Raw genomic sequence first — 27,118 nt, 5'->3', positions numbered from 1 at the left:
AATTTGGGTGTAGGATGAGGGCAGAGGTTCATTCTCCGAGCTTGTGGATTGGTTTCCGAACATTTCATGACCAGGCTAGGTAACGTCTTCAGTGGAATTTAGGGGATGTTAGTGTCAGTGTTTATAATGGCTTCAGGTGTGGATATGTCAAGTAAGAGTCTTGTGATGGGTCAGCTGTGAGTCATAGAATAGAATAGAATAGAATAGAACAGAACAGAACAGAACAGAACAGAATAGAATTCTTAATTGGCCAAGTGTGATTGGACACACAAGGTGTTTGTCTTTGGTGCATATGCTCTCAGTGTACATGAAAAGACTAGATACATTTGTCAAGAATCATAAGGTACAACATAAGGTACAAATAAGCAATCAGGAAACAATCAACTTCAATATAAATCATAAGGATATAAGCAACAAAGTTACAGTCCTGCAATCATAAGTGGGAGGAGATGGGTGATAGGAATGATGAGAAGACCAATAGTAATAGTAATGCAGCCTTAGTGAATAGTTTGATAGTGGTGAGGGAATTATTTGCTTAGCAGAGTGATGGCGTTCGAGAAAAAAACTGTTCTTGTGTCTAGTTGTCTTAGTGTACAGTGCTCTATAGCATCGTTTTGAGGGTAGGAGTGGAAACAATTTATGTCCAGGATGCGAGGGATCTGTAAATATTTTCACGGCCCCCTTTTGGACTCATGCAGTGTACAGGTCCTCAATGGAAGGCAGGTTGGCAGTAATTGTTTTTTCTGCAGTTCTGATTATCCTCTGAAGTTTGTGTCTGTCTTGTTGGGTTGCAGAACTAAACTAGAGGTACAGATGACAGACTCAATAATTCCTCTGTAGAACTGAATCAGGAGCTCCTTGGGCAGTTTGAGCTTCCTGAGTTGGCACAGAAAGAACATTCTTTGTTGTGCCTTTTTAATGACGTTTTTGATGTTAGGTATCCATTTTAGGTCTTGAGATATGATAGAACCTAGAAATTTGAAGGTCTCAACTGTTGATACTGTGTTATCTAAGAGGTGGCAGTATAGGAGGGTTTCCCCTAAAGTCTACCACCATTTCTACACTTTTGAATGTGTTCAGTTCCAGATTATTCTGGTTGCATCACGAGGCTAGTTGTTCAACCTCCCGTCTGTATGTAGTTTCATCGTTGTCTCGAATGAGACCAATCACAGTTGTATCATCTGCAAACTTTAGTAGTTTAACAGATGGATCGTTTGAGATGAAGTTATTGGTTTATAGAGAGAAGAGAAGTGGAGAGAGCACACAGCCCTGTGCTAATTGTACAGGTATCTGATGTGATTTTGTCTAGCTTCACCTAGAGTCGTCAGTGAATCTTATGATGGGTCTTGTGATAAGGAGATTACATCAGGTCAGGTTTGAAACCAGGTAATGAAACGTTCGGAAACCAATCCCAAAGCTCAGAGAATGAATCTTCACTCTCAACTAATAGTGTATTGCAGCATATTTTTGATATCACGTATTAGTAAACCTGAACTGATTTGTGGGAGGAGCTCACATGCTATAAATGTTTGAAGGCACCAAATTCTATTCCAAATAAAGTTTTGTTCTGATTTATTAGGGTTCTTAGCTCTTCCTCTAGCCTAACCTCATGAATATCAGTGGTCCAGCATGGCTTTCTTTTCTGAAGAAAAAAAAAAAAGTAAAAAAAAAGAGCTTGTACAAATCATGAAAGATTGCTTGTCTTACTGGAATTATGATTGTCTCCTAGGGACTCCCAGGTCCATTAGGCCCAAATGGCCCCGCAGGTCTGGCTGGTGAAAAGGTAAAACAGTTAGTAGAACTATCGACTATGCAGTGGGTTTCTTATTATGTTATTGTACAACTTTTCAGGATGATATATGATAATAACTAATAGCCTTTTCTTTAATTTAAGGGTGAACCCGGTCCTCGAGGTTTAGTTGGCCCTGCAGGCTCTCGTGGAAATCCTGTAAGTAAAGAATCACATTGTCCGAATTTTCCTAAGTTGGATGTTGGTATTATTATGCACAATGACAATTTTTTTCACTGCTTTTTCTGTTTACCACTCATTCATCCTCTTTTTTTCTTCTCCTTCCATAAAACTGCTAATCGAAAAAAAAAAATGACTGCCTATCAATTCATAAAAGAAAATATCATTTTGAATGTAACTGTATAATATTTTAAAAATACTGGATAGTTTGCATCAATTAAATCATATATTAAGGCATCGTAATTCTATATACCATATATTCTTGGGAAGAGTCAGATTTCCTGTTCTAGCATATATAGAATTCCAGTAGTGGTGATGATGATTAAAACTTTTTAAATATATTAAGATCATCTATACATGATTGTGTGATGATTGATACCATTAGTTGCTTCTGCAAAACATATTCTGTAAATGTATCTAGCGTAGAACCAGCTTATTTTCTTTTACCAGAGTAAATCATGAACTGCTGAAGTTGCATCATTAAAAATAGCAAAAATTTTATGTTTTTAACATTCTTTTGGAATGTCTTTTTTTCTTTCTTTTTTTCCTGCTAGGGTTCCCGTGGTGAAAATGGCCCAACTGGCCCAGTTGGATTTGCTGGCCCTCAGGTGTGCAGCTTCTTTGAACTATTTTTTTTTGAACCTGTGATTTCAGAGAAGGACAACTATGTTGCAAGGCTCTTAAACACAAAGTCTATAATGGGCCTTTAAAAAAAAAACATTTTAATCAGTTAAAAATAACATTCATAATGTAGGCTTGGAATAGATGAAAGAAACAGATTGGTTTTTTCTCTGAATGTCTCTAGGGCCCTGATGGTCAACCTGGTGTGAAAGGGGAACCTGGGGAACCTGGTCAGAAAGGAGATGCTGGATCCCCAGGACCTCAAGGTCTTTCAGGTTCTCATGGTCCACCAGTAAGTAAAAATCTCATTGAAAAAAACAACAACTTCTGCTTCCTATCATTAAGTGCGGCAGCTGAATGTTAATCTTCTTTTTCTTATTTCCACTCAGGGCCCCCATGGGGTTCATGGACTCAAGGGAGGCCGTGGTACAAAAGGACCCCCTGTAAGTTGATTGAGCAAAGTTCCTCTGAGTAAAATTCTAGTGTTTTTTTGATTGGGATGTCTATGACTTTCTTAGCACCATTGTCTATTTCAGACATGATGTTTGAGTCTTTATACAATAAAGAATGCTTGTCAACATATTAATATTTGCTAGGTCCCATGTATGTCAGTGGTGGGATTCAAAATATTTTACTACTGGTTCTGTGGGCATGACTTTGTGGGGGTGGCAGGGAAGGATACTGCAAAATCCCCATTCCCTCCCCACCCCACTAACCTGCTTTCCAGCTCCATTCTTCTATAGAGGGGGTCAGCTAGGAGGCAGTGGCAGCAGGGCCAGCTTATTTGCCGGTTCTCCGAACTACTCAAAATTTCCACTACCCGTTCTCCAGAATCTGTAAGAACTAGCTGAATACCACCTCTGATGTATGTTCATTTATTCCTAGGGGGCTACAGGTTTTCCTGGATCTGCTGGAAGAGTTGGACCCCCAGGACCTACAGTACGTTAGATGTTTAATTAGATATATTACAGTAAGGATTTTATTTTTAAAAGAAGTATTATAAAACAATGCAAACATATCAAAGATCAAATTTTTTTTTTTTAATATCATGCGTGTGTCCCATTTTGTGTTAAAATAGGCAGGGGCAGAAAATATATCCTCCTGGTATTGCTGAACTACAACTCCCATTCATAAATGCCCCAAAAATGGTGTGGGGAACGAAGGTTGGGGACTTGAGATTCAGAATCTCAGGTTTCAGCCCTTGAGATAAGATGTCAATATGTTATAGCAGATTATGAATTATATGGAAAAGGTTTCTCCACTACTACTCTACTGGTGCTCTTAGGCCAAGTCAGTGGTTCTCAACCAATAGTCTGCGGACCCCTGGGGGAACTACAGTGTCAACACAGGAGGTCCGCGAAGGCTTGAAAAAACGTTATGATTTCAGTCTTGAGTTAAGTCTTGGGGGTCCATGAACATGGTCTGTGGCCACAAAAGGTATTTAAAGGGGGTTTGTGGTGAAAAGATTGATAACTCTGGGCCAAGTTATTGTCTCTCACTCAGTGCAGGATTGTCATGAGATTAAAAAGGTGGAAACATGAGCATCCACAAATGGTGGGTGAATACCTGCAAGTTGATGAACATGATGTCACAACTGGACTGGAATTTCATTTGCAATACAACTTGCAGATTTTTAAACTCTCTTTGTATATAGTTTTAGGGGGAAAGATTATACCAGTATTAATATCAATAAAGATAATATAAATAAAGTTACACACTCTAGTTTATGACTAATGCTACACAATTCATTTCTTGTAAGATAGATTTTATTTATTTCTTTATTATTTATTTAGTTTGTCACTCATGTACAAGATAACATGAATAAGAACACAGGAAATTTCTACAAATAAATGGGGGCATTAGGATAGGGACGTTAGGCACACTGGTGCTAAAGTCCTATTTCACTTGGAAGGAAATTCTACTTTGAGTGCATGAAACATTATATTTAGAGGTTGGATCAATTCTATCACCTGGCTCAGGACTGTACAAAAAGATTATTGAGACTCTAAAACTTTAAGGACTATCTTGCATTTTAAGAAAAAAAATAAGTGTCCTAGGTGTATTGTTATATTGAGTAGTAAGTGAGTCTTTATTGTGGTTTTTGACCTGCTTGAGAATATTTCGGCAAAGGGATAAGAAACAGTAATATTAAAATCCAAATTAAACAAGAGTAAAATTATTTACGGTATGTAAATATTGGGGCCATACACAGTCGTATTTAATAATTAGGGAGTGTTTGACAATAATCTAATGGCAATCTATTAGATCTCCAATGCATGTAATATAGGCAACATGATTATTTATTAGAAAAGCAAGATGAAGAAAACTTTGAAATATATAATACATTTTTCTGAGGTTTGGATCAGGTCTAGAATGATCGGTGTAAGAATGAAAGACTATTGATAAAATAGGAAGCATCCTAGCTATGCTCTAGAGCAGCAATATGCTATAAATGCAGTAAAGAAATGAAGTTATATCACTGACCTGTCTGATTCTAACAGAAGCTTCTTTTTTTCAGGGAGCTCCTGGTCCAGTTGGGCCTCTTGGTGAACCAGGCAAAGAAGGTCCTCCAGGTGTTCGTGGAGATCCTGGTGGTCATGGTCGAGTAGGAGATAGAGGCCCAGCAGGACCATCTGGCGGCCCTGGAGACAAAGGAGACTCAGGAGAAGATGGACAGCATGTAAGTAGAGGGAGAGACTGGGAAGGAGAGAAAAGTTTGTGTTTGCAAACGAAATAAGGAAACTTTCCATTCTAAACTTTTTCTTGAACTCCCCTCACCCACCGCCTCAAAAATTCAATTATTCATATACCTTTAGAAGTGAACCAAAATTATCTCATTACCAGGAGCTACAAAGCCTACAAGAATATATTTTTATGGTGATATTTCTAATCTGTGTCATGGCTGCCCTTTTTTTATTTACTAATGCTTCTAATTCTCTTTTGACATAGCAACTCCTGCTTTTTTGTTCTGCACTTTTTTCTCTTTTGTCCATTCTAATTCATGTGTCCACTCAGGCCTTTTTTCAAAATGAAGACTCTGCATTAAAGCTAAAGAAAATAATATTCTTTATTGTAACCCACAAGTGCTAGGAGGGTTATTATAGCTGACCAGACAAATTCTGGATAGGCCCTGGCTAGCAGCAGAGCGTTAGAGCTTGTATTTCTTTGCTACTCTATAGTTGGTTGTCTGGATTTTTGCAGCTGAGATAGCACTGTTTTTGGGGAAAGAGTAGAGGGAAGCCTTGATTTCAACTCAAAATGCTAAGGATCATTGAGCCATTTTCTTCAATTCCCCCCCCCTCCTAAATCACGTCTTTTAGAGCAAAGGAACAAAAAATGTACAATTACAGCTGAAGCTTTCAGCGGCTTTAGATTTTCTTATCCTTGCTATTTTTTGATTTGCTCAAATGCTAAACTATGACACCTTGGTTGAATATAAATGTTAGAGGTTGCTAAGTAAGCCAATTTTTGACTTGTATATTCTAGGGTCCTGATGGCCCCCCAGGTCCATCTGGAACTACTGGGCAGAGAGGTATTGTGGGAATGCCAGGCCAGCGTGGAGAGAGGGGCATGCCTGGCCTGCCAGGCTCTGCAGTGAGTATTGCTACAACTGGCATTTTTGACTATGCACTCAACTCTGTTCAACTCCAGTGAAAAGAAGAACTGGGGGTGACATGATAGCCGTATTCCAGTATCTGAGAGGCTGCCACAGACAAGAGGGGGGTCAAATTAGTCTCCAAATCAAGAGAGGGCAGGACAAGATGGTTGGAAACTAACCAAAGAGAGAAGCAAGCTGGAATTAAGGAGAAACTTCCCAACAGTGAGGACAATTAACCAGTATTATACCTTCAGAAGTTGTGTGTGCTCCACCACTGGAGGCTTTTAATAAGAAGATACTGGACAGCCAGTTGTCTTCAATGGTATAAAGTGTCCTGATTGAGCAGAGAGGTTGGACTAGAAGACCCCCCAAAGTCCCTTCCAACACTTTTATTTTGTTAATCTATTTTACAATTGTAAGAATGTACCTATGATTGAGGCTCATTTAAACAGATGTCTTGATTATTTTGCTATACACAACAATCATCAATGGTTTTAATCATTAACATGGTCTCTCTTTTCATGCCAGGGAACTCCTGGAAAACAAGGTCCAACTGGACCAACAGGGGACAAGGGTCCTTCTGGGCCTATTGGTACTCCAGGCGCTCCTGGACCAGTGGGTGATGCAGGGCCAGAGGTGAGTGGTTTTTCATAGACAGTGTTGAAATAAGAATAGGTTAACAACATTATGGATTCAAATAATTGCTGTGAATAAATGTATACATTTCCAGAACTGATATTCTTTCAATGAAAATATATTTTTATCCCAATGATCCTTAAGAAAGTCAGTCCCAGATGTGGACAAGTTTTTTTTTCTACTGAAAGTCTTTCAGTAGAAGTTATGAGGGAGGATAGTCTGTTAGAGGCCTCAGTGTTGGTGGAACTAAAGGAAATAGTAGGGAAGAGCTAAAAGTGACTGGCGTCCTCTATTCTCTTTTTTGACATTTTGTTTCTCCCCATCTTTTTGGCATTTAGTTTTCCCTCTCTTTCATTTTTGACTGAAGGAAAAATGCATAGAGATGCTACTGAAGGTTTTCAATGTTCTCTTGTATTCGAGCTGTGAAATTCAGCTGAAAGCTACCAGTTGCCCTAGGATATAAAATTTAGGAGGTTGAACAAGAGGCCAGTATAAATATTTTTTAAAATGGCAAGTATTGCAAGCCATTCTCTATTGGTATTATAATCTAGTTGGTTTTAGTAGTTTCAAAAATGCAATTTAAAAATATTGTTGCATTTTCATGAAATACAATATGAATATTATTCTTAATATTATCAACACAACTTAATTTTGATCATTTGCGTTTCCTATTATATATCTGTGATTATTTTGTAATTTCCAAGTCTTTTTCAAAGGCAATCCCATGTATAAAATATTATTCTAGGACAAATCTGATGTCGTACTAAATCCACTTTTCCATTTCTCATTCAACTTAGGGTCCTGCTGGTAATGATGGCACTCCTGGGCGAGATGGAGCTGTTGGTGAAAGGGTAAGTGAGTTTGAAATTTCAATGAATAAAGCTGTTATTTTCTTGTTGATTTAAAGCAGGGGTGTCAAACTCACATCGTCACGGCATCATCACGTGATGTAACGGGACTCCCCCCCCTTCACTAAACTGGGTGTGGCCAGTGAATGACACATCCAGTCCATGGGCTTGGAGTTTGACAGCCCTGATTTAGTCTTATGTCACCCTTTATATATTATATTATATTGAGAAAAATCACCATCAGAACTCTTACTAAGGATGAATGTTTTAAAACAAACCCAGTTTTACCACGGAAGTAAAAATGTGTCTAGTCTATTTGTTTTAGGTCTTCATGAGTTTAATTTTAGTAAGGACAGGAGTAAAAGGATTATAATTCACCATGTGGCATATAATATTTTGGAAGCTAAGCTAAGTTAGCAGAGTGAGGCCTGCAATAAAATATTGTTATCATTATTGTTATTAAAAATACTATGCTTCTCTACTCCCAGTGGTTCAGAGTGGTGTAGACAGAAAAAACTTGGCACTTAAAATAACAAGGTAGTAATAATCAACATGCTTTATAATAACATTGACAGGTTTAGAACCCAAATCTAATATCCCCACATTCTTTCTCCCAGAGTCAATTTTTTCTTCATAAACACTCATTAGGGAAGAATAGCTCCTATGTGTGAAGGCAAATTATTCTATGAGGTGTGTAAAAATCTTGTAGTTGGCAACTCTCTTTTCCAGTTTCCTGGATCCCTTCCTTTTGATGTTCCAGATATTTTTTCTCCAACACACACCAAACATGTTCAGCTCTTATTGGACTATTTTGCAGACATGGTTTTATATCATGGCTTTCTGCTGATCAATCCCAGCTATATATGTAGATGATTGTAGTACACAGTAGCAGTTCAGTAATAATAGTATAATAAAACAAAATGCGTAATTTTGCCTTTATAAAGATATTCACTTGGAAATGACCTGATTGTATATATCTGATTGATATATCTGACTGTAGAATTGGAATGATATTTGTTGTAGGGTGATCGTGGTGAGCCTGGACCTGCAGGACTTCCTGGTTCTCAGGGTATTCCAGGTACTCCAGGGCCAGTTGGATCTCCAGGCGATGCAGGACAAAGAGGTGAACCAGTAAGTATAGCCCTTCCTTTATATTATTTGCATTTCATTGACAGAACTCTTGATCATATAATCAAGTTCCCATTATCAATTTATCCTTCTTAAGACATATCTCATAAAAGAAGAATTCTGGCCATGAAATGAGATGGCTGATGAATGTCTGTTTAATGTTTCTGAGTTAAGTAATATTTTATTGGCTAGTAGATTTGCTGCTGTAGTTTCCTAGAGGGCCCATTTGCCAAGCTCTACTGTGAATCCTTTATGATCTTATATAAAGCAGCTGTGGAGTTGAAATACTAAATGAATGTTCTAAGCCATAGGTTCTTAATCTGGGTTCCATGGATCCCTTCTGTGGATCAATTTTAGGGATCTCTAAGCTCAGTATCAACCTTGGAGCTACTATGGGATCATGTATGATGGTTGCATTGTGTTTAGATTGATGTTCTCTGGCAATCTTGCTTTTAAACTTTTTAAAAAGTATTTTTAATAGATGTGACAGTGTTGGTTATATGCCACCCAGAGTCACATTTTGTGAGATGAGCAGCCATATGAATATGTTTAATAAATTAAAAAAATATTATTTTCATTAACCTCTAGCTGAAATTTACTTTTTCATTCTATTACAAGCAACAGGAGAATGTCTGACTCCGAGTCTCCAAGAGTGTTTCTTCAGTAAATTTCATTATCTAAATTTATTACAATGATTTATAGTTTGATAACTGCATTTGAGCAGTTTCCTTTGAAAACTACATCCATGAATTTTTTTTCATGCATTTTTCTGCTAAAGTTTCAATAGACTGTAAGAAACTCTGTTCTAAGCATATAAATGCAATCATAAATGAAACCATCTTTTCATTTCATTCCAGGGTTCACGAGGCCCAGTAGGTCCTCCAGGCCGTGCTGGAAAACGAGGTTTGCCCGTATGTTCTCTACATTTTATTTTAATGGAAATCTTAATGTTTGAAAAATAGTTGTAGTCTTGGTTAAAAATAAATTCAATAACACAAGTTTCATATATCTGTATTTTAGAGCTCAATGTAACTGAAGCTTATGAAAAATAAAATAATAATTAAAATATATTAATTACGCATATTAGATTTACCTGTACTGTATCTAGTTCCAGGTAGAAGATAAATATTCTTAAATATTCTTACATTTGACATTTTAAATTTTCTGTATGTATTTATATACAAATGGATGCAGGAGATTAAAACCAATAGGAAGAATCCACAATTATAGTTTGTCTAGAGTGTAAATAGATACCTTTTCAGTACATATCAATTTGCCTTTTGAATAGTTTTGCATTAGTCAATATATGTACAACACACACAGAGATATGTGAATGATATGGAATATAGTTTTAAAAAAGTAAACTGATAGTACTGATGTATGAAGTCTTATTTCACTGAAATCTATCAGAAACGGAGCGCATTGCTAATGCCTGATTTTAAAAGCATAGAAATATGTTTAATCTAGGGTTGGTTTTAGCTGGATTGTACCTTTGTGTTTTATTTTTGCTTTATTTTGTTTTATTTTTCTAATTTAAGGGTCCCCAAGGTCCTCGTGGCGACAAAGGTGACAATGGTGATCGAGGGGACAGGGGACAGAAAGGTCATCGAGGTTTCACTGGCCTGCAAGGTCTCCCTGGACCTCCTGTAAGACATTATCTATATGTTTGTTTTATTCCCCATTGGCAACTGCCATTTTTGTACATATATCATATTGCACTTGGAACTACCTTCTGCCCAGTGGTGGGTTCCAGAGTCCATTCCAACCGGTATGTTTGGAACGGCCCTGGAGTTACCCACATGCACGCGTGCAATGCGTGCGTGGCGCACACATGCATTGTAGCATCAAATGATGCTTTCTCAAGACTCTCTACTGCTCCAACTTCTCGGCAGAGCATTGCGCAGGTGCGGTACGCTCCATGCGCGTGTGCGGAAGCGCCAAAGGCTTAAAGCACAGGTAAGGAGCGTGGGCGGGTGGGTGGGCCCTCCAGAGCACTGTACCGGAATGGTACCCGGTGCTCCGGGCAGGATCTGGTATGCCCGTACCGGGGCATACTGCCTGCAACCCACCACTGCTTCTGCCTCTACTTCCTTATTTATTGTGGTGGAACACTCCTTTCCTGGTGATGCACACATTCACCTTTTAGAAGGTCACATCATAAAGGCCCCAATGGCTGCCTTGTAAAAAAAAAGCATAGCAATACACTTAGACGTATATACCGCTTCACACTGCTTTATAGCCCTCTCTAAGTGGTTTACAGAATCAGCATATTCCCCCCCCCCCAATAATCTGGGCTCTTATTTTACCTCAGAAGGATGGAAGGCTGAGTCAACCTTGACCCGTTCAGGATCGAACGGTCAATTCTGCTGGCAGTCAGCAGAATTATCCTGCAATAGTGCATTCTGACCACTGCACCATCATGGCTCATAAAAAGTATTAACCTTGACTAATTACCTATCTCCATGCTCAAAATGGTATATTTATCTGGAAATGAAAAGGAAAAAAATAACTATTCCTTTTAACTAGCTATTTATTGTAAATCCTTTAGAAGATTTTCTGTAAGTTTTTGCCATAGGAAAACTGCTGAGCAACTGTTTGTCAGCTGGAACAAATGCATGCAAGATGCAGTACATTATATAATCCAATGGAAATTATTGCTTGATTATTTTAATTTTGTTTACATTGTGATCCAGTCTGTATTAAAATCTGGAGTGCCTTCAAAATCATTTTGCTGTTGTCAAAAAATTCATTGGAAAATATTGCTGGTAGGGAGAATGAGGACTTATACGAAAGAGTCTTATTACATTACCTTCCCTCTCCCTCTAATTTAGGGCTCTGAGTTTCCAAGGTGGTTAATAATCCTGGGTACCAAAATTCAAAACTATATTTTTTTGCAGTGTTTGGAGGCCAAGCATGGCTGTCTTTCCTCCAATGTGATCTTAATCATAGAATGAACTGACTATGGATTTAGAACTTTATGCAACTTTTTTTTTTGCTATCTTCAGGTTATTATGTCATTAATTAGAAATGCTGAGACTTTAAACTAAAGAATAATAGGTCATCACTGGATACTCAAGATTGATGTATTCAAAACCATCATATTTTCTTCTTTAAAGATAAGATGTAATTTGAGAAAATGTAGATCAACCACACTGTGTTTTGCAGGGACCTACTGGTGAACAAGGCAGTGCTGGGATTCCAGGCCCATTTGGCCCAAGAGTGAGTAAACCAGATGTGAAGTATGATATGGAAACAATTAAATCCCCCTCCCCCCTGGTTTAAGTTTGCTGTTCTACAGATGGTGTTTGTTGATTTCAGAGTAAAATTAATTTGGAAAGGGATTACACTTTTTTTTAATTAAACAAGGTTGTGCTTGAGGTCATTTATCCTTTGTGTATAAAATTCTAAACATAATCTAGAATTTGGCAAAGATGCTAACTTGACGAAGATTTAGCTTTCAGTCCAAAAAAGGTTCTATCCCTCAATATTTTTAAGCTTCAAGAACAATCTCCAATTTGCTGGTATCATGGGAATGTTGGTGCACATTAATGTATACTTTTCCAATGGTCTTTTGTTATCTTTTCCTGCACACAGATCTCTGTGTTTTACATTCTTTACTCATATTATGTCCTTTCTCAACTCCTTATGTATTTCCAGTTTTGCACTGAACTCAAGCAAATTTTAAAGAGCCAACTTACAATGTAAACAACAAAAAGCTTAATATTGCTCTGGTTTTAATTTTATCAATGTTTTTATTGCTTCATTGGCTGGCTGGGATATTTGAAAATTTGAAAGTTGTGGATTTTATCAATGTCATAATTGATAGACTATATCGTTTTAGAAGAACCAGAAGAGAATAAAGATTTAAAATATATGGGGAATTTTTTTGTTTGTGCCAAAAGGCATCACATTTGATATCAGGTAAGACTTCTTCAACCAACAGCTCCAGTTTACGAGTCAGCAACCAGAACAGGTCTTCTGAAGATAACGTAATGGAGGAAAGTGGGGGGGAAATCAGTTTTTAGGTTTCTTGGATTCAAGGGTTGAGATACAAATTTAAGATGGATTAAGATGTGGATGGATACTCAATAAAGACTGTGAACTTTTGATATCAGCAGTTTTCCTGAAAAGGGGGACAGAAAAAGTGCAAAAATGAATGTGTGCACATAAGTGAATGTGTATGCATGTTGTGTGCCTATGTGAAGAAAACTTCAGTATGTTACCATTCAAGCTTATCAAAATAAATGATTAAATTGAGGAAAGTAAAAGAAAAGCAAGCCCCTCCCAGATTTCTACTGGATTGTGACTGGAAATTCCAGAAAACAGATTCTGCCACATCAAAGTAACATTAAAATTGGAAATGAGTTTGGTGGCGTGTAGCTTTCCCAGTTTCAAATCCCTCCCCCAAGTAAGCTAAGCACAGCAATTTAGTGTAGTTAGTTAGTGGCAGCAGCTGCTAAAAAGGGCAGTTTGAGCATATTCCAAGTCACCCATCTGCATCTTTTACCCTAAGGGAAAGCCAACTTCATTGTAATGTTTGAATAGCCCAGCAACAAGGAAGCTGTTCCCTTCAATGGCCTTTTGGGAGCCATTTTGTGTCATGGTTCAGATTTTTTCTAGAAGCTCTGTGGAGTGCCCACAGGAAACACCTGATAATTATAATCGGAAGACTTTGGGAAAGTACCGTAATGGTCATACGCTGCAGCACAATTCTTTTAAAATAACTTGAACAAGGGCAGTAGGGCTCTAGGCCTGCTTATTTGGCATTTATTCAGTCTCCCCGTTAAAAAAGAAGACAAACAATCAGGCTCAGAAATTAGTTATTAAGATTAAATAATAACTAGTAAATAATATTTAGTTGGATCTTTTGATCCATTCATGCATTGTGAGCATTAGCAGTTATCTTGTAGAAAGCCGAGAAAGGCCAGAAGTATTTTTAGCCGAAAAGGAAGGAAATTAATTACGTACCTTTATTGACATGATAAACATGAACTTTTGTTTTTAATATAGGGTCCCCCAGGTCCTATTGGACCTTCAGGTAAAGAAGGAAATTCTGGACCACATGGACCGGTTGGACCTCCTGGTGTAAGAGGAACTGCAGGAGAAGCAGGACCTGAGGTAATTAATGGGAAATTGGTTCAGTTAGAGAGAGGAACTGTTATGTCCTTTCAATGGCTTGTAAGCTTATATGAGTCAAATTACATGGAAATTTGGAAGAATCCACATCTTTTTTATAAATGCAGGGCACTTGAATTAATGAGGTAGGAATCTGATGCTCCTTGTTGTAGGAGCAACCCAGATCAGTCTTTTTGTCCTTGCCACTTGCACTGCCAATTTGGTTATTTAAAGGATCACTTTTTAATGTTGACAGGGGTAATAGAAGTGATCCAGATACAGATCTGTCAATAAAGGAGCAAAAAACTCTCCTATCCCTCATCTCGTATCAAGATTAGTGTTATGTATCACAAGTTTTCCCTCTGGTCCATTTCACTAGGGGGCGCTGTGCTAAACGCTGATTGGCTGGCTGCTTGACAGCCGGCATATATAAAGGCTGTCAAAGCAGAGCTCAGCTGTTGCCTGTTAGCTAAACGCGCGAAATATGAACTGCCGCGTTGGCAACCTGTTAGCAATAAACTGTTAGCATTTGTTAAGTCCTGGCTTGCCTCCGTTTGTCCACCTATGTTCTCCGCAAGATAGAACAATTAGGTCCTCTAAACTTTTTTAAAAAGAGTAAATTCTACTTCAAATTGTATTTGTTGCCTCACGACTTCATACATTTTATGGGTTTTACATGACAGTACTACAAAAATGTTTCACTATCGCCACTATTTCCTCTGTTCAAGAATAAAAAATAAGGCGGAAAGGGGTGACTCTGCTTACCCTGAGAAGAAGAAATACATAAAATTGTTAGTTCAATGAATTTAGACGTTATCAATATCAAGTACTTGCAGTGTTGAGGAAGGGTGCTCCAAAACAATCATTCTTAATCTATGTCCAGGTGTTAATCAATTAGAGCTATACTATTCTATTACTGAAACAATGTAATTATTCTTTTGCTACTGCAGTTACTGATGCAAATTGCATTGCTAAAAGAATACATTCCTTTAGTTAACCTTTTATTTATTTATTCAACTTGTATAGCCACCTATCTTAACCAGTGAGTCTAGTTATAGTGATTGGAACTACTATGCAGTTATGATAACTTTGTGTCTCAGATATTACAATCCTGGATGTGGTTTGTATTACTGCTTTTTGTGTGTAGGGCCCTCCTGGTGATCCTGGTCCTCCAGGCCCACCAGGTCCCCCCGGCCATCTTACTGCTGCAATTGGTGACATTATGGGACATTATGATGATGGTCTACGAGACCCACTACCAGAGTTCACTGAAGATGAAGCTGCTCCAGATGACAGTAATAAAACAGATCCAGGAGTCCATGCTACACTGAAGTCACTGAGTAGCCAGATTGAAACCATGCGCAGCCCTGATGGATCCAAGAAGCATCCAGCCCGTACCTGTGATGATTTAAAATCATGTCATCCATCCAAAAAGAGTGGTAGGTTTATCTTTCTTTTTTAAAAAAAAACAGTCTTCAAATGTGTTTAAATAGAAGTACAGGTTTAGTTATACATATTTCTGGCAGGAAAAATTAACCAGGGCCTGGAAGAACCACATTATGAGCAATAGTTGAAATAATTGTTGGCTGGAGAAGAGAAGATTGAGTGGAACATGACAGCTCTTTTCTAGTATCTGAAGAGGTGCCATATAGAAGACAGAGTAGAATTGTCCCAGTTGTTCCGAGTGACAAAAAGCAGCAAGTGCAAATAAGTGCAAGTTACAGGAAGTAGATTTCAGTCGGACATAACCAGGAACATAAAATATATCTAAGGGTAATAGTTCCTTATTGTTGAATAATGGAATAGACAGCCTTAGGTGAGGGACTCTTCATTGCTGGAATTGTTCAAACAGAGGCTGGATAGCCATCTGTCAGAAATGTGCAGTTGTAGATTCCAGCATTGAGTGGAGGATTGGATTACCGTGTTTTCCCGAAAATAAGACAGGGCCTTATTTTCTTTTGACCCCCGAAATAAGCGTTTGGCCTTATTTTTGGGGAGGTCTTATTATTTTTGAGGTGCAGGAGATGGCGAGAATGGTCACCTCATAGTTGCTGCTGTGTTGCAATATTTTCAGGGAGGGCTTATTTTCAGGGGAGGGCTTATTTTAGTGCATGCACTCAAAAGCCCGATTAGGCTTATTATCCAGGGAGGTCTTATTTTGGGGGAAACAGGGTAGATGATTAGATCCCTTCCATTCAGTGGTGGGTTCCTACTGGTTCCAACCGGTTCAGCTGAAACAGGAGTGATTTGGTGACCTAGGTTGCTGGAACCGGCAGCAACCCAGGCCTGCCACACCCCTGAACAAGTTCTCCAGTTAGCATCTTGGTTTTCAGTTCTGCCCATGTGCAGAACAATTAAAATTGTACTGCACAGGCACGCACAGAGCAAATCAAGTGCACAAAGCGAAAAACACCAGCCTGAAGATGGTGAGTGGGACCTCGCCGAAACGTTGCCAAGACAATCTCAATCTTACATGGGAAAAGACCTGAATACAACAAGACCAGCATATATATGTCTGTGTGTGTGTGTGTGTGTGTGTGTCTGTCTGTCTGTCTGTCTGTCTGTTTGTTTTTGTAGATTTTCACGGGTACAGGTATGCAGGTTTGGCCTATTCGGGTCTTTTCCCATGTAAGATCTTGGCGACGTTTCGACAAGGTCGCACTCGCCATGTTCAGGCTGGTGCCTTCGGCTTCGTGCTTGTGCGAGCAAAGCATGATTGGAGCTGCCGTCTTTCTATAAATATTGGTGGGGGTGTATGGAGTGCTGGCTTTGTTGCTGTAAGCGGGTTGATTGGCTGTGTTGTTACATCTTGATTAGTTGATGGAGTTGATGTATGCAGATTAATCGGCTGTTCGTAATCGGCCTGTGTGGCTGAGGAACTAGCTGTGTGCCCATTAGTCTTTTGTGTTGTAACGACCTGGTAGTGGGTTGCTGGATAAGCACCTTAAAGCAACAGGACATGAAATTGATTTTGAAGGAACCAAATTAATCTCCAAAACTGAACACTTCAACAAGAGAATAATTATGGAAGCCATCGAAATAGAGTAACACCCCACAACATGAATATACGTAATGATACCTCCTGCCTACTAGACAACTGGAAACTAGCCCTAGTCAACAAATGAGTCCCAGCCATGAAAACTGACACCGAACCCAGAACAACACAGGACACTACCACCAATCACCCTCACCAGACTTAAACCCAAACCCATCCCATAGACGAAATGCAACCACCATCCAGAAGTCAAACCACAGCGGCATCACCAACTGCTACACCCCCCTCCGACCCCCACACAAAGCAAACTGGCACATGCCACGAACACATGGCCAGACCGCAAACTCAGAGCCAAACCAAAGCCCGGGATGTCACATCACAGCCATCTTCTCAGGACATTGCATCACAGAACTCAGAAGGTTACAATGCAAAGGCTCAGGATGTTACAATGCAGCCAACCTCCCAGGATGTTGCAGCACAAGACTCAGGATATCACTACACTAGAGCTCAGGATGTCATCACACACCCCATTAGCCAGGTCATTACAACACAAAAGACTAATGGGCACACAGCTAGTACCTCAGCCACACAGGATGTTACAAAACAGGCAACTAATCTGCATACAACAACTCCATCAACTAATCAAGATGTAACAACACAGCCAACCAACCAGCTTACAACCACAAAGCCAGCACTCCACACACCCCACCAATATTTATACAAAGACTGCAGCTCCGATCATGCTTTGCTCGCACAAGCACAAAGCTGAAGGCACCAGCCTGAAGATGGCAAGTGGGACCTCGTCGAAACGTCGCCAGGATAATCTCAATCTTACATTGGAAAAGACCCGAATATGCCAAGACCTGCAAATATACATATACATCGGAGAGGGGTTCCTACCGGTTCGCACCGGTTAGTAGAACTGGTTCGTCAAATCTACTGAACTGGTTAGAAGAGATTCCACCGGTGGACCCGGAAGTTAGTTCTGGAATGCCTGCCCTGGCCCTATCGCTCGCTCGCTCATCCCTGCCTGTCCGGAAGCCACTCCATCGCTCACTGCCCCCACCCGTCAGCACTATCCTAGCCCCACCCACTGCTCACTGATTGGCTGGCTCACCTTGGTGTTCCATGAGCTTGGTGGTTTTTTTGCAGACATTTCAGGACCCAGCTAGGTATCTCACACCAATGACAATAAAACATCTGCAAGCAAACCATCAAGACCACAGGGCATTTATTTCTTCATTTATTAAATGTATATGCCTCCTGCTTCGTGGTCATCACGAACTCCTCATCAGGACCTTCCACAATGACTGGCCTCAGAATTACATCTACACAATCTCAAATTTTATTTATTGTGTATAGAATATTTTTAATGGTTTTATTTTAATTTATTTTGTGTAGTATATCTTTTTTTAAAATTATTTTTAGAGAATTTTTGTTTATTTATTGTTTATAAAATGTTTATTACAAGAAATGTTATTCCTTTTTTGCAAATTTTTTATTTGTGGTGCAATATGTTGCTTTTAAGTGTACAGGTTGGTGCATGGTTTATGTGTCTCAAGGTGGCTGCTTTTCTATGGGTAGGCCAGGTTGGAGCAAGGCAGCTTTGCCAGATTTTGTGTGTTTCTGTGTGATACCTGATTGTTTAGGTAATTGTGAGGTGGTTGCTGGTTCTGTGAGCTTCCTGGCATTGTCCTTTATAATTTCCCACAATGCCTTGATGATTTTTATTCCAGTGGCTTTGTCTTTCCTGTTCTTAGGGTTAGAGAAAAAAACTGGTTTCATATGCAGTCTTTTGGGGGGAAATTGTTATTTTTGGGTGTTTTCCTGGCACTGTCATAGTTTGTGTGGGGGGGTATGTAAAGTTCCACAGTTATCTACACATTAATAATGATCAAGTACTAATAATATTTCCTTATACATTTTAGTGACCTTTCCTTACATAATTGGTGTTTTCTTTCATACTTTTAGATTTCTAATTGCTGTTTCTGTTAGTTAGCAATTGATAAAACAAATCCCACGTGAAAAAGTATTCGAATCCTTCTTGATTTTAATTGTCAATTTATTCATTCCTGCACATTCTAATATTTATTCATTTTCATATCTTTGTTTTTTCCACTGTTGTGCAAACACAATTCCAGCAGCTGTTAACATGTGTAAAATTAAATATGTATTATATTCCCTTTGAAATACAAGTAGTAAGTAGTAAGCTACTTACCTTCTGTAAGTAGCTCTTTTATTGTTTTGTGTACTTATTTTAATCTTATTTAAGTAGTAAGTGCACAAAATAATAAATTTCCTTTTTTATATCTTCTTTTTGTAGATCATCCATTGGGGCAAAGAATTCAGTGACATCGGCTTGGCCACTCTCACTCGGTCACATGGTTGGCAAGCCACTCCCACTCGGTCACATAACTGGCAAGCCACTCCCACTCAGTCACATTGCCAGCAAGCCACTCCCATAAAGCAGGCCACACCTACAGAAGAGGTTCCAAAATTTTTTGAAACCCACCACTGATCATATACATATACATATGCATATACATATACATATACATATACATATACATATACATATACATATACATATACATACATACATACATACACACACACCAAAGTAAAGGAACTAAAATTTAATCAACCTGCTATAAGATAGCCAGAACATAAATATTGTAAAGGAGGCAGATATAAGAGATGAACTATATAAGAAATCTGATTGTCTAAATATGCATTAGTATTATTTGATACATAATAAATGCTTCCAAGGAAAAGAATACTTGTAAGAGTTGTCAGCACAAATTAAGAAAAGTAGGCCAAGGATGGATTTGTCAGATAATTAAGCCAATTTTATGCTTATTTGCCCATGTCTTAAATGTAAGGGAAATTATTTAATTATGAATAAAGATAATATTAAAGTTTATACAAACATATTTGATTGAAAAGGCAGTGATGTTAAAATTAGCCCATGTTTGAAATATTGGTCAACAAAAATTAAGAATGTGTTTAGCTATTTTTGGACACCAAGACTATCAAGTTCTCTTCTAGTAACTCCTCTTTTACCTTTTTGCTACATCATCACAGACCTTGATCCTTGAACAATTGATATTGAACTCAAATGGTCAAATTGCTTGACGATATGCACATCATTTATTAATAGATGTGCACATGATTGCAGTATTAAACTTGAATAGGAAGGAAAGTACATTGAAATTATGTTTGGTCCTTAATTGAAATTGGACTGCAATATAGAGGGGGGAAATTGGTTTGTTATACTTTAAGGTTTCCTATTTTGCTTTCACAGGAGAATACTGGATTGACCCTAATCAGGGATGTGTAGAAGATGCAATTAAAGCATTCTGCAATATGGAAACAGGAGAAACGTGTATAGCTGCAAAACCAGCTATTATTCCACGTAAAACATGGTGGACTAGTAGGTCATCAGATCTAAAACCAATATGGTATGGACTTGATATGAACAGAGGTTCACAGGTAACTAATCTGAATTTTCTTGGTATTTATTTCAGTTATTTTGGAATAAACATATGCAGTTTAGTCTAATCCCAGACTTCCTTATACAGCCTTCCACAACATGCAGCCATGTTTTTGCTAATTCTATCTCATCCGTGTTGCAATTGCTGTCATATGCATTTTCCATTAACATAAAACTGAATATCATGCAGTTTTCCTTTATATATGCATACATTATGTGCGTTAATCATTTCAGTAATTAAATAAATATTTGGAGTTCACACAAAAATTACATATTTAAATTAAATGTGTACAAAATTAAAAGCATCCAAATACATATGAATATATCAAGACACAAATAGCTTTTAAATATAACTATATCTATAAAGTTGATAGCATTAAAACACACATATTTGGAGGCATAATTAGCAATTTTAAAATAAAAAAAATTCTGCTTGCATTTTGCTACGGTTTTCTTCACACAATCTGTGGTTATTAAAAGAGATCTTTCTCATAAGCATTGTAATCATAAATTGTCTGAACCATGGTAAGAATGTGATTTCTTTTTAATTTAAAAAAAAAACCACAATAGAAGAGTACAGAGGTTTAACCAAACAAAAATAGTAATTACAAAAAAAAAATCTAATTACGGACTTCAAACTGTGTGTGTTTGCTTGTTAGGCAGTTGCTATAGCCACCATTCTAGGAAGGATAGATTGCTGAACCAGAAGCTGTTATGGGCTTGATTTAGGAATAACAGAGAAAATGCAATGAAAGGGCAATTAATCAAAATACAGAGGTTGCCTTAGAACAGTGTTTCTCAATGCTGGCAACTTGAAGATGTGAAGAGTTCAACTCCCAGAATTTCTCAGTCAGCATTCTGGCTGAAGAATTCTGGAAGGTGAAGTCCACACATCTTCAAGTTGCCAGCATTGAGGAATACTGATTTAGAGGAAAGCAAAGTGCAGTCAGCAAACAAAACAAGATTATTTGACAATAGAACAGGAACACAATTGGGGGTCCCCTTTCCAGTGTGTGTGGGAGTGAGCATTGGGCAACATATACATTCCTGTCCTCCAAAGTTATTGCTAGTCGGAACTGACGACAAATTAACTTGGCAATCTAGTCAAACCTTTAATTATTAATTTGTTTAGTTATGATTTGTATTATCTCTAAAATTATTTGTTTCCTGCTCTTCATCTTAATGCATTAATTAATGAAAATAAATGAATTCTACACACTGGACTAGAATAAGTTTTCCTCAGATTTAGTTGGTTTATTTAATTTCACTAGTCATTTAAAAGATTTCAATTTTCTGGTTCCTAGATCACTGGACTAAAAAGGCAAAAAACTAAATTACAGAGAGAGTGCATTGTATAGTGGAAGGGAACATCTAGGCAGCTGAATCTGATCCTCTCCTTTGAGTTTATGGGAAGAATATGGGAAGAACTTTGCATAGCCCTATTATACGCATAAAGATTTTACTTTCCTGGATAAGGTAATAAGGAAGGCAAAACACATTTCCTTCCCTCTAAAACTCATATTGGGTTATTTGTTTCTGTAGTTGAACCTGTCCAAATCTACAAGCTGTTAAAGGAAGGTGCAGGAACAATTGACAAGTTTGAAGTGTCAACCTATCTGAAGAAGGGTATTAAAATTTTCAAGAAATTGTAAAATAATAATAATAATGTCTCCTCCTTTCTTCATTTGTAGTTCGTTTATGGAGATAATCAATCACCCAACACAGTGATCACGCAAATGACTTTCCTGCGCTTACTCTCCAAAGAGGCCTCTCAGAATATCACCTATCATTGCAAAAACAGTATAGGTTACATGGATGACCAAACTAAGAACCTGAAGAAGGCTGTTGTGCTGAAGGGAGCCAATGATCATGATATCCGAGCTGAAGGAAATAACCGTTTTAGATACACTGTCATTTCTGACACTTGCTCTGTAAGTCTTTTTAGCATGAATTAATCTTGGGGCATAAACTGAATATTTAGAGTGTGTGTGTTGCTATTCAATTGTTTCTCTTGAGGGAAAAAAAATCATCACAGCTCTGAATTCCAAATTATAACAGTAAAGAGAGCTGTGGACCACCAGAACTGATTTCTCTTTATAAGTTGCAGCTATATCCTTGAGCAGATAGAAAGGCCCTAGGTAGATAGCAATAGCAATAGCTCTTAGACTTATATACTGCTTCGCAGTGCTTTTACAACCCTCTCTAAGTGATTTACAGAGTCAGTATATTGCCCCCAAAAATCTGGGCCCTCATTTTACCCACCTCAGAAAGATGGAAGGCTGAGTTAACCTTGAACCTGGTGAGATTTGATCTGCCAAATTGTAGTCAGCCGGCAGTCAGCAGAAGTAGGCTGCAGTACTGCACCCTAACCACTGCGCCATCACAGCTCTTATACATACTGTAGATACAGGCTATCAGGGCTCAAAGAGAGAGGAAACATCTTGATTTATTGTTGTGGTATCCAGAGAAAGGATTGTAGTACTATTCTAATGTACAGCATCAACTAACTGATACTTATCTACCTGTTAACTAAAGTGTAAGCAGTGTCACACAGCTACCAAATCACTATATATAAAAAGGGTCTGAATTGGAGTGATGCTTATTAATGAGTTATTTCATAGAATGTAATAATTATCGTGCTCTGGTTTTTTTCTTGATGCTCAAGGAATCCAACAAATAATCTTGTTTTTTCTTTTTCTCTTTCTCTTTTGATTTGTTTTTCCAGAAACACAATGGGAATGTGGGCAGCACAATCTTCGAATACAGAACACAGAATGTGGCACGGCTACCTATCATTGATATTGCCCCAGTAGATGTTGGAGGCGCAGACCAAGAATTTGGAGTAGAGATTGGACCAGTTTGTTTTGTGTAAAAAAGTAAAGAAGCAAATAAGTAAATACTTAAATAAATAAATAAACGGGCTTATCTTTTCAAAAGCATTGGGGATGACAGCAGCAACAACAGAACACAAGAACTTAGACTGAGTGAAGTTAATCCTGAGACTCTTGAAATTACGGCTGATATTACTATCAGCATTGTATATAACAGTTCTTTCTAACTCCCTGGCCTTCTTTAGTGTATTTATTTTACTTACAAATCTTCAGTCTCACTGTCTAAGTCAACATTTTAATGAAGTAAATCCTATTTTAAAATGACAAGTGACCATACCTGTATCTAAAATAATTCAAAATTAAGCTTTGTTTCCTTATTAGAAAAGATAATCATGATTTCTGGAGGTTCTGCTCAACTTTAAAAACTGTAATTCATATAATAGAAGTATGCTGAACAGCAATAGGAAATAAGTAAAAGATTCAGATGTTCACCATATCAAAATAACCAATCCATCAATGCAACGTCATAGGGCACCTCCACAGATAGTCATGGCCCTGTGTTCAAAATGTGGTGTCTGTATGAACCCAAACTATTCTGTTTGTCAACTGAGCCACTTTATTTTCAGCTCAGCAGTTGTGAATTTCAATCATAGTTGAAACAATTTCTCTTTTGATATACCAATGTTTTGAAGAGTGGCTTCCCTTTGGTGGCATCACCCCAGCTCTGAACTCATCCAGTCTTTTTCAATAGAGGTTCAGCCATTGTGATATCTTAACAAAATGTTATTAACTTACTTTAAAATACAACAGAGGGACAATGCACAGCTCTTTCCCAAGAAATCATTATTATAATGGAGAAATACAGACAACATGAAATTCAGAAGTGTTGGGACATTGTTTGAATATCATATTTTGCTGCCTGATCAGATAGACAGTACAGAGACTGGCTCAGGAGTTACTCATGGTTTTAAGACCAGGAATGGTGAGAAGGATCCATGGGTCAGCTTCAAATAGATTATTGGGAATTTGGAAAGGAAAATGGTGACAAAAATCCATAGCTTGCAACAAAGTGATCTTAGTACTGAGAAGTAGGCATAAGTTTGCCAGGCAGTAGATACTAGAAGACAGCTACATTCTAGAGGAAATTATCATTCATATAATTGAAGCCACTCCCTAAAAATGTGTTCTGCAATCAGTCATAGCAAATAATGAAAGTGAATCAGTCTTCCTCAACATGATGCATTCCAGGTGTGTTGGATGTTAAATCATTTAATTCAGTAATCAGCATTGGTGATCATGGAAACTAAACATGTGGACAATAGGTTGGGGAAAATTGAAAAAGATAATATTTATGTTTTTAATGTTTTAATTATATGGTTCCCAGAGCTCAGAGTATGTTATCTCACTCAATAAATTTATAATCCCCCAAAATTCCAAAACAAGTTTCAGAGTTAACACTTAAAGATTTTGTTTGTGGAGAGGATTAGTTGTTGACTTAATGAGCAGCAAACCTCTAGTGAACAATTATTTCTTGAACATAATGAACTGTAGATTACTACATTTTGCATGTGGTCAAAGATGAAATTTCTAAATGACTTCAGGTAACATCAGAATTCCCCTAATGTAGCCTTTCTCTATCTGAGCATCTTCTAATTAAGTTTGGTTTCACTCTGAGAATTCCCATGCCAGCAGGAGCATTATTAAGAATTTTAATAGTTGGAGTGGACACAACACAGAGATTATGGAAGGCTGCTACAACTTCTTCAAGTGTATTGTCCAGTTATGTATGTTTGTCATTTATTCCCATGTATTAATCCCAAATCAGGTATTAACATAAATATTAGAGTTTTACTGTGGCTGAAATAAATGTTTCCCTTAATAACTGGTCATGCATCATCAGAAATTGTGACATTGCATGTCTTGATTTATTAGGACAAACCAATGGTCCATCATTTCTTAGCATGAGCTACCTCATCTCTAGAAGCTGGGATGCATTTAATAATCTAGTGTTAATTCTAGATACAACAAGGTGCTATGCTTCTGTTATAATTCCAAGAATGGAGATACACAGGGCAATATAATAATGAAGTAATAATAATTATTAAAATGTTTTCTTTATGAAAAAGGGAATGGTGCTAAAATGGTTTCTGTAAAATCCTGGAAAAATAAATTTATTGTCATCAACCTTTTCTTTTTTTAGTAGAATTTAAATACTATATTTTTGGTGTCTGGGAAAAATTCTTATACATTGCGTTTTTCCTCTTATGGTTTTATGATCTACAGAACGGGGTGTTCAACACCGTATTTTTCTTTCCATGGAGCATGTGGCTACAAGACTAGTTCTTCAGTTGGCTTCTTTGTTGAAGACCTATGTTCTCCTGTTTCTTGATTGTTTGTTTGTTTGTTTTTCTAAATAAACACATACACACACACACACAAGAAAAGCCATACGCATAGCTTTATTCATGTATCTTTGCAAAGCATTTAATTAAATACAAGTTTCATGTTGAGTAATGGCTTCCTTTGTGTAGAGTCCTTCTGACAATTTAATCTATTTCTAGGGAAAGACAACAGGATTCTGTGGTGTGTGTGTGTGGACTTGCATGGTAGAGTGTGTGTTTGCTTTGTCATCTGTAAATTCAAAATGTAGCACCCAAAGCACTTAATAAATTAAATATTAAAGGGAATTTTGAGTGACAAGTGTTTGTAGTAGTGCTTAAAAAATCAAGATGACTTATTCAAAATGATTTCTATCGAACACATACATGGAAGTTTAGGATTTGACAAATCTGGCTTTGGAACTCTGAAATTTAAGATTTATCAATGTTTTTGAATAAAATATTGTGATAAAACCAGTGTCGCAGTCTAAATCACACCATTTCAGGGAAACCACATAATAAATTTAATAATAATAATAAATTTGAATTTATTAGCCGCTCCCTTTCCAGACAGGACTCGGGGCGGCGTACAATAAAACATATAAAACATAAAACATATGTACAAACACATAAACATACACATATACAAAGACATACATGCATACATGAACGGAGAAGGTAACAAATTACAACAGAATTAAGACAGTTAAAAATCACCATTAAAATACCCCATTAGTAATAACACAATTTAAAAATTTAAAAAATTTAAATGGACTGTCAGGAGGAATAAGAGAAAAAAAAATTTACGGTTGAGCCAGGCCAGATAATTGAAAGAGGTGGGTCTTCAGCTGTACACGGAAGGAGCGGAGATCGGAAATAATCCTGATGTCACGGGGGAGGTCATTCCACAGGGCTGGGCCCATCACAGAGAAGGCTCTGCTCCTGGGTGTCGCCCCCCGACACTGTTTAGCGGACGGCACCCGAAGAAGTCCCTCTCTGTGTGAGCGGATTGGTCGTAGGGATGTATGGGGCAGGATGCGATCCTGCATGTAACTAGGTCCTGTGCCATGAAGCGCTTTAAAGATCATAATCAAAACCTTGAAACGCACTCGGTAGACTACAGGAAGCCAGTGCAGCTCGCGCAGGAGAGGTGTTACAGGGGAGTATCTAGTCCTCCCCATAATCACCCGCGCGGCTGCGTTCTGGACAAACTGCAGTCTCCGAGTGCATCTCAGGGGAAGCCCCATGTAGAGAGCATTGCAGTAGTCCAGGCGAGACGTCACTAGCGCATGGGTGACTGTGCGTAGGGCATCCCGGTCCAATAATGGGCGCAATTGGCGCATCAGGCGAACCTGATGGAACGCCCCCCTTGCCACGGCTGTTACATGGTCATCTATGGACAGCCGGGCATCCAGGAGGACGCCCAAATTGCGCACCCGTTCCATGGGGGCCAGTTGCTCGCCCCCAATGGCCAGAGATGGAAGCAACTGGTTGAACCGGGAGGCC

At 38.1% G+C, this 27,118-nt stretch overlaps 1 protein-coding gene across 3 annotated transcripts in view; it reads left to right on the top strand.

Moving 5' to 3' along the window:
* Nucleotides 1-25,752, top strand: part of COL5A2 (collagen type V alpha 2 chain) — a 185,110-nt gene extending 159,358 nt beyond the window's left edge. Inside the window, exons 36-55 of one of the 3 annotated variants that reach the window (XM_081935800.1) lie at nt 1,730-1,783; nt 1,895-1,948; nt 2,524-2,577; nt 2,775-2,882; nt 2,980-3,033; nt 3,476-3,529; nt 5,109-5,270; nt 6,077-6,184; nt 6,717-6,824; nt 7,622-7,675; nt 8,696-8,803; nt 9,658-9,711; nt 10,339-10,446; nt 11,966-12,019; nt 13,811-13,918; nt 15,063-15,354; nt 20,215-20,402; nt 22,095-22,334; nt 23,129-23,279; nt 25,518-25,752. In XM_081935800.1, the coding sequence (XP_081791926.1) occupies nt 1,730-1,783; nt 1,895-1,948; nt 2,524-2,577; nt 2,775-2,882; nt 2,980-3,033; nt 3,476-3,529; nt 5,109-5,270; nt 6,077-6,184; nt 6,717-6,824; nt 7,622-7,675; nt 8,696-8,803; nt 9,658-9,711; nt 10,339-10,446; nt 11,966-12,019; nt 13,811-13,918; nt 15,063-15,354; nt 20,215-20,402; nt 22,095-22,334; nt 23,129-23,275 (2,109 nt within the window). In that variant the 3' untranslated portion in view covers nt 23,276-23,279; nt 25,518-25,752. Of the gene's footprint in view, nt 1-1,729; nt 1,784-1,894; nt 1,949-2,523; nt 2,578-2,774; nt 2,883-2,979; nt 3,034-3,475; nt 3,530-5,108; nt 5,271-6,076; nt 6,185-6,716; nt 6,825-7,621; nt 7,676-8,695; nt 8,804-9,657; nt 9,712-10,338; nt 10,447-11,965; nt 12,020-13,810; nt 13,919-15,062; nt 15,355-20,214; nt 20,403-22,094; nt 22,335-23,128 lie in introns of all 3 variants that reach the window. The other 2 variants (XM_081935799.1, XM_081935798.1) reach the window with 2 other exon arrangements.
* The last annotated feature ends 1,366 nt before the right edge of the window (nt 25,753-27,118 follow it).

This window comes from Natrix helvetica (assembly GCF_964273705.1).
Source record: "Natrix helvetica genome assembly, chromosome: 1".
Lineage (NCBI taxonomy): Eukaryota > Metazoa > Chordata > Lepidosauria > Squamata > Natricidae > Natrix > Natrix helvetica.
Note: the sequence above shows the minus strand (reverse complement) of the source record. Positions and strands in the feature narration are given on the sequence as shown.